General features: G+C 36.0%; 1 protein-coding gene across 1 annotated transcript in view; it reads left to right on the plus strand.

Annotated features, from left to right (window-relative positions):
- The window catches only part of KLHL4 (kelch like family member 4), a 123,490-nt gene extending 120,768 nt beyond the window's left edge, over positions 1-2,722 (plus strand). The window contains 1 exon segment of the mRNA XM_016129519.2: positions 1,564-2,722. Coding sequence (XP_015985005.2) covers positions 1,564-1,623 — 60 coding nt within the window. The 3' untranslated portion in view covers positions 1,624-2,722.
- The last annotated feature ends 5,516 nt before the right edge of the window (positions 2,723-8,238 follow it).

Genomic DNA, 8,238 nt, shown 5'->3' on the forward strand with positions numbered 1-8,238 from the left:
ATCTAATTGATCATTAGCAGGATCCACCAGTACTTATATGAAAGGGGACAGAGCAGTCTCTTTTCATGGAATCCTTCATTTCACAGATAAGTGAATAAAATTCAATAATTTAAGATCATTACTCTCTGGCCAACTTTCTATATATGTATTATGACTTGAGAACTGAATAACAATGACTTTGTCCACAATATCTGCCCCTTCTTCTCAGCTGATGCCCAGGAGAAACATCTCTGTCTCCTCCTTACAGAAATTATATAGACTGAGACAGTTGTAACTTTTAGTCAGTCATTCAGGAAATTTGGTGCACAGAAAGAAACTGGAATTAAACCATCTTAAGAGTCTTAGGCATCTAATAGAAGACATTATAAGGGGAGTACAAGAAGGGACACTAAAAGTACCTCTTGGGAATGCTACAGGCAAACTTGATGCTTCTGACAGTCTTTTCCAGTCATAGTGCTATATTTATTCCAAAATATCAAATGGTGTTTTGTTAATTAAATAATGGATTAATAAAAAATAAAGTATGACTAATTCTTCACCATTTCTACAAACAGGTAAATCTTGTATTGCATATCTAACTTCACCTTCCCTTATATTGAATTTATGCTGCTCTGTATTCTACATAGTGAGTTAGTTACAGTTCTAAATAAGTGTGTTAATATGACAGCTAGTAATGGTTTTCAATCTCTTTCCTTCAATTTGATTCATTAAGACCCTTGGAATCATTCAAATTCTGCCATGTAGATAGCTCCTTACTTTATCAATACTTAGGACCAGCTAGAAATAAAAGAAAACATTTTATTAAGCAAGGAATTAGATCAACTGCAATGATCAAAATTCTTGTCTAAGGTGGTGGAATTTACTTTTCTGAAAATTCCAGACCAGTATCTAAGAGACCTAGATTCTATTCCTGGTTTTTCATTGTTTCATTATGTGATGCTGGAAAGAGTGAAAGGGAACTAACGAATAGTGGAATCATAACTACTATATATCATTGGTAGTTACAAAATAGTCATGAAGATGTAAAGTGTCTTATAGGGAATATAGTCAGTAATATTATAATAACTATGTATAGTGCCAGATGGGTCCTGGAGTAATCATCCCAGGGACCACTTTGTAAATTATAAAAATGTATAACAATTTTGCCGTATGCCTGAAACTCATATAAAATATTTAATGACAACAGCAATCAACAAGAAAAAAGAAAAAAAAAAGAAAAAAGTGAAAATATAACTACTATATGCAAATTATTTTTATTCACTATCTTACTAACTCTAACAAAAACCTTGAAGGATAAATATTATCAGCTGTAATTGTTCAACTGTGGTAAAATTTACTCAATATTACCTGCTCCTAAAACTCAGATGTATATATCATTTTAAAAACTGTTTTTTTCCTACGACACTTGACTATTATCTAGGCTACATTTTCCCTTGTCTTTATACAAGGTGAAGATTATACCAGAATAACAAAGGGCTTTATCAACTCCAACATGCTACATTATACTAAGTACGGAATTCATTCAAATAACATTTATTCTCTTGTTTTTGTGTTCTGTATTAGGAAGTTCCTGTTAACATTGGAAGAGCGGGCGCATGTGTTGTGGTAGTGAAGCTTCCATAAAGCTATCTTTATCAAAGAGAACAAAACTGAATAATTTTAAGAAATGAAGTAGGAAGAAGAGAGGAAGAAGAAACATGTTCTTTCTTTCAATTAGTAATCAAACATGAAAATTCTTTTGTTATTTTAATATATAGTTAAAATTGCTCTCATTTGCAAAGCCAAGATAAGCTTTTAAACATGAATTACATATAGGTGTTAAGTTTTTGTGTTATTACAACTGATAATATAAATGGAGATCCACTAGTCTAGGTTTAGCCTCATTACTTTAAAATGTTTAAAAGAAATTGATAGTGGCCATGGTATGAGAGGTTATGAAAGCATTGTGAATTGTTAAGAGTTTGAGAAGTTAAAAACATTTTCTATTAAAAAAAGGTACTCTATTATCTGGAACATAATTAATATAAAACAGACCACCTAATGCTTAAAATATAAAGGCTGATTTTCGGTAAGACATCATCCTCTTATTCAAGTAATATTTCAAATAGCTAAATAATACCTCACATTTACTAAGAGGAATGTTTTTACTGTGTTGAAGCAAAACAAAACAAAACAAAAACTCATTGATATAATTTGTTATGATGTTTACAGTATGTTAAAATTTTCAAACTAACTCTTCTATGGTATTGCTTTCCAAAGCACACATATAAATTTGGTATTCCTTAATATTTTGTCTTTGTTAGATTTGTTACCAATAAAATGTTACCATAATTTCATATACACAATCTGTACAATAAAAATAGTGAATATTTATCATATTGATACAAACTGTGACCTTAGCTTTAGAGTTTCAGGGACTCACTGATAAAGAAAGCAATATTCACCTAAACCATTTTTGTGAGCACTATTAACACCTACCATTAAATTTAATATTTTCAAAACAATTGTTAAAGTGCAGTAAAACTGAAAATGTTTTACAATATTAACCCTTGAAAACAAAAATGTTCAATATCCATGATATATTCTATAGTTATTTTTATGTATCAATACATGCTTTTCTGTTAACATTATATCCATCCAGTAGAAAATGTTAAGTATATGCGTACTACAATAAATGTTTTCAAATTAAAAAAATAAATAAATAAAAGGCTAGTTGGGTAGTATTTTACCTTTAAATTTTTACTGCCATTTATCCCATTATAAAAATGTTTAAGCTAAAATGTTGAAAATCTTTTTTTATAAAAGTAACTTTTAAAGTAATATACAATTTTAGAATGAAATATGTTCTATTAAACAGGCTTTGTATTGTCGTATGTGAAATAACAAGTCCAGAGAGATGCTTATAAAATGTATTAGTACTTCTTAAGTCTTAAAAAGGAGCAACATAAGTTGTACAAAGATATTTGTACTTTGGCAGGTTGAATTTAAATAAAATCTATTTCCTCTGGTTATAAAGAGTGTAGCTTTAGATTATGTCCAATGTAGCTTGAAATGACTTTTTAATATTTTCACCCCAAAAGCTAAAATACTGTATTTAAATACAAAAAAATTTAATTTCTCTCCTTTGTTTCTTACCCCTGCAATTGTCTTTAATTCTTAAATAGGGAGCTATAGACATCTTGAGTTATAAGGGTAGAGATAGAGACATAGAAATGCTGTGAAAAACACACGCACAGAGCTCTGTTGGATCTTTAACTTAATATTTTATCCAAATCAATGTAGAAGTAGAGTTATATAAACTTTTATACCCAGAGCACTGCTTGACTTGCCAAGTGAAAATGGAGTTTAAGCCAGTGGGAAAAGGAAAGATCAAAATACCTAACACAGCCCAGCTTGTCAATATTCCAGTTACAGCTAGATAGCACCAATAGGGAAATCAATAAGATGTCCAGAGTAATGCCTGGTCAGGCAAGTGGTGATCGAATACTGTCTTCTTGATGGCCTACTTGCACTTGCTTCATTTTGGTCCATTATTAACTAGTAGGAGAGATATGTATGTTACCCAGGGCTACTGCTGCATAGCTACATTTGAAAATTGTGTGTGGCCCCTACTCAGCTGGACTACTAAAATCTGAGCAGATCTGAGCTGTCAGAATGGAGAGTTGTGATGGCTTAGAGCTCTAAAATATAACTGCTTGCCTCAGTCAAACCTAGTTGGGAGAAGGAGTTATAGGGGCAGACCCCTTTTTACTATGGCATAGTGAATATGACCTATCAGGCTAGTTTAAGTTAACAAAGATAGGAAAGAGAGCTATTAATTTATATATTCTTTCAATAAGTGTAAGGGTTGACACATGTATGCACTATACTTAGATTTGAAAGAAATCTTGGTTCTTGATGTTTTTTTCTAATCACTATTACTTTGCTCAAGATCCCCCAGTCTGTTTCCCTTGGCCTGGTTCATGATGACACACCAAACAACACCATTGGCTACTTCCCCTGTATACCCACAGGGTGTGCAGGGACTTCTAAATACCTTCTATACCACACAGGAGCTGCAGGAGACTCTGAGGTACTAAACTTGGTTCTTCTTTCTGCCTAACTATGCCATTCATCAACTTGACTCCAATGTGGTTGCCACCCATTTTGATATAGAGGGAACACTGAAAGTCTCCTACAGGGAATAGAACTAACACTCCTCTGATTTCCGATTTTCCATTTCTGTAAGCTCTCTTAACAAGACTCCTATCCTGAAATTTTAGCCTAGGAAAAGAAAAAAAAAAGACCATAAAACATATTTACCAGACTTTCATCTTTCGGTCCTCATTCTCTTACCACAGTTATCTGAAATAGAGTGACAAGCTTTCCAGTTACTTTTACTCTTTGTAACGGTCTTTCTTTATACTACACCCTACCCCTTCTTGAAGATACTAAGCCACAACCGGAGAGATAGAAGAAGTAATATGTTCACAAGAGTAAAAATTCCAGGTGAGGGATTGCAGCTCCTGGATAAAGCAAATCTCCTCTGTAGTCACAAAGAAACCACATGAATGCCCTACTTCAACAAACTGGCTCTCCATATGTCAAAGTAAATTTTTTAAAAAGTGCTTTTGGCTTTTTTTTTTTTTACTCTCTTGACAACACCTGTTTTTAAAGATTATTGCCTTCTGCAGACTAGGAATAAGACTTTCTTCTATGGACTTAAAGTTTAATACTAACATTCTCTCTCTCTCTCTCTCTCTTTTTTTTGCATTCCTGTTATAATCTTAATTATTCCCTTACACATACACATACACACATATGCATCACACACACACACACACACACACGGTATACACAGACAATGAGAAATGGGCACATCCAGAAAAATATGGGAAATCTCATACATGAGTAAATGTTAAAAGACAAAAGCACAATATTCTCAAAAATAGTAACCTGTGCCACAACTACTGTGTCTTAAGCCTAATGATGTATACATAAATTATGACTAAATCCATATCTATAAAATCCATATCTACATAATTTAGATCATATCCCACATGATAGTGAATCAGAATTTGATGGCCTCTCCTCTACAAGGACCAGCTAAATTTTCCAAGTTCACATTTCATCTAAGGTCATGAGACCCTCATACAAACAGCCTGGCTCCATATGCTAAATTCAGTATCTATATGAGCTGTTAAATACTCTCCTATCTAGATCATAAATAATTATAACATATCGAAATTGGGTCACATAGAGATTCTGGCCATTAGAGCACAACAAGTCTTATTTTAAAATAGATAAAAGTAGGAAAAAAAGTATTTTATAAAAGTGATGTCAAAGAACTCATTGAGGAGGGTATAAAAGATATATTCACACTGCCCTGTTACTCTCCACCAAGCTCAGGAAGCTCAAAAATACACCTTTCCAATGGAAGGAGAATAAAATGAGCACTCAACTTTACCACAGGTCCCAGAAAGGACCCACTCAAACACAGGGGGATACACACAGTTCTAAGTGGTTCTCTGAAAGCTCTTGGGAACCCAGCGCCTTGATTGGTTCCAGTGTGGCAGCTCCAAAATCCCCAAACAGTGTGCTTTACACCAGGTTCTCAGTGGGCTTCCATGAACCCAGACTGCAACTCATCCTGTGCCAGTCTACTCCAATGGCATCAGGCAACTTGCACAGCGCCAGAGGACTTCCACATCAAGACTCATGGAAGACTTCTGCTCACTTTCTCCTTCACTGACTCCAGCAGCTCCAGGCAGATCCCATGACACCCAGCTCCTCAAATAATTCCAGGAATCCAGACACTCATTTCATTCTGGTGTTTGCCAGATCTGGTGGCCCCAAGTGGCATCTTTAGCATAAAGTTCTTGTGGGCTTCCAGGAAAACAGTCCAAGGCTCCCTCTAGCACCTGCTTACTCCAGTGTCCCTAGCAGCTTCTGTTACAGGGCTCCCAGCAGGTTATCACAAATCCAGATCTCCAGCTCACCATGGTGCCTTACTACACCAGTATTCCTGGCACCTCCCACAGTTACAGGCCTCTTTCATCACAGGTCTCTTAGCAGGCTTCTGGGAACTGAGGCTCTCATTTCATCCATGCACTTTATAACTCCAGAGGCCCCAGGAAGCTCCTGTAGCCCCTGGTGGGTCCTGTGACACCAGGTTCTTAGCGGATACCCTGGAGCCCAGGTCTCCAGCTCATCCTGGAACCCATCGGGTCTAGTGGCCATAAGTGGTGTCTTTAGGACCAAGCACCACATGGGATCATGTGAATCCAGGCCTTCTCTCACACTTACCCTGGAACGTGCAAGCTCACATGAACCCAGGTGTCACCTGCTATACCAGCTGGCAACAGTGGTACCAGAACCCCAATAGGCCTCTTCAAATATAGGCCCCAAGCTCATCTTGGCACCTGTTGACTGCAGGTAGCTTTCACAGATCCAGGTGGCTTCCATAGCAACAGATTTCCAACAGGCTCCCAGGAAGTTATCTCAACATGTGCCTGCCAGCTCCAGTAGCCCAAAGCAGCTTCCATGTCTCCAGGCAGCTTCCTTGGCTCCAGGTTCTCAGAGGGTGCCTACAAACTCAAACTTCTTGCTCAGCAGAGAACTTACCAGCTTTAGTAGTCGTGGGGGACCAGTGGCCACAGGTGATTCTGTGGCTCCAGGGTCCTGGAGCACTACCATGAACTGAAGCTCCCAATCCACTTTGGCACTTGTTTGATCCCATGATCCCAGGCAACTCCAGTGGCTCCAGGATATCAACCCACCATAGTACTAGCTGATTCCCCTGGCACTAGTTCCTGATAGGATTCCATGAATGCAGATTCTCAGATTACCCTAGCACCAGCCAGCATCCATATCCCCAGGTAGCTCCCATGGCAATAGGCTCCTCCATGCTTTAGCAGGTTCCTAGCATATTCCAGCACTGGTTGACTCTTGTTACCCTAGGTGCCTCCTGTGGCCCCAAGTTCACAATTAATATCTATAATCCAGGCACCAGGGTGATTCATATGAACCTAAAGATCCACGGGAGCCATGTGCCAAGCTGACCATCCTGTCTCAGGCTTTCAAGTCACCTTAACACCAACAAGAAAGAGGGTACACTCCCAAACTCGTTTTATGAGGGCAGCATTACCCTGATAGTAAAGCAAGATAAAAACACTGCAAGAAAAGAAAGCTATAGGACAATAGACCTGATGAATATAGATGTAAAAATTATCAGAGCTCCAAAATACATGAAGTAAACACTGACAGAATTGAGGAGAGAAGTACACAGTTTTATACTAATAGTAGAAGACTTTAATGCCTCACTTTTAATAATGGATGAACATGCAAAAAGTGAAGCTGGATCTTTATCTTACACCATATAAAAAATTAACTGAAACTAAATCAAAGACCTAAATATAAGAGGTATTTTTTTTTAAAAAACTCTTAGTGGAAAATATAGAAGAAAAGATTTATGACATTGGATTTGGGAATGATTTCTTGGATATGCCACTGAAAGCACAAGCAACACAAGAATAATAAAAAAAAGAATTTGAATTTCAATAAAACTAAAAACTTTTGTGCATCAAAGGACCATATTAGTGAGTGAAGAGATAAACCACAGAATGGGACAAATATGTGCAATTCATATGTCAGATAAGGAAATTAATACTCAGATGTATTTTAAAACCTCCTGTGACTCAATAATGAAATAAAACAAATACCTCAATTTAAAAATGGGCAAAATGTTTGAATATACATTTCTTCAAAGAAGATATACAAATGACCATTAAACGCATGAAAATATACTAAATATTACTAATCATTAGAGAAATGCAAATCAAAAGTATACTGATACCACTTTATATTCATTAGTATGACTATAAATAATGCAAAAATGACAGAGTCGGCAAAGATATGAAGACATAGGAAAATTTGTGCATGGCTGATGGGAAAGTAAAATGATGTAATCACAGTGAAAAAACAGTATATCAGTTCCTTCCAAAAATAAAGAATAAAATTACTGTATGACCGAGGTACTCCAATTCTAGGTATACACGTAAGCAATGTAAAGCAAAAACTTTAACAGGTATTTATACACCAATGTTTATAGTAGCATTATTCACAGTAGCCAAAAAGTGGAAGCAACCCAAATATCCATTGATGAAATATTATTTAGCCTTAAAAAGTAAGTATATTTTGAATCATACTACTACAACATGGATAAAACTTGAGTTATTCTAAGCGAAATAAACCAATCAT

Source organism: Rousettus aegyptiacus, unplaced genomic scaffold (genome assembly GCF_014176215.1).
Source record: "Rousettus aegyptiacus isolate mRouAeg1 unplaced genomic scaffold, mRouAeg1.p scaffold_m13_p_9, whole genome shotgun sequence".
Taxonomy (NCBI): Eukaryota; Metazoa; Chordata; class Mammalia; order Chiroptera; family Pteropodidae; genus Rousettus; species Rousettus aegyptiacus.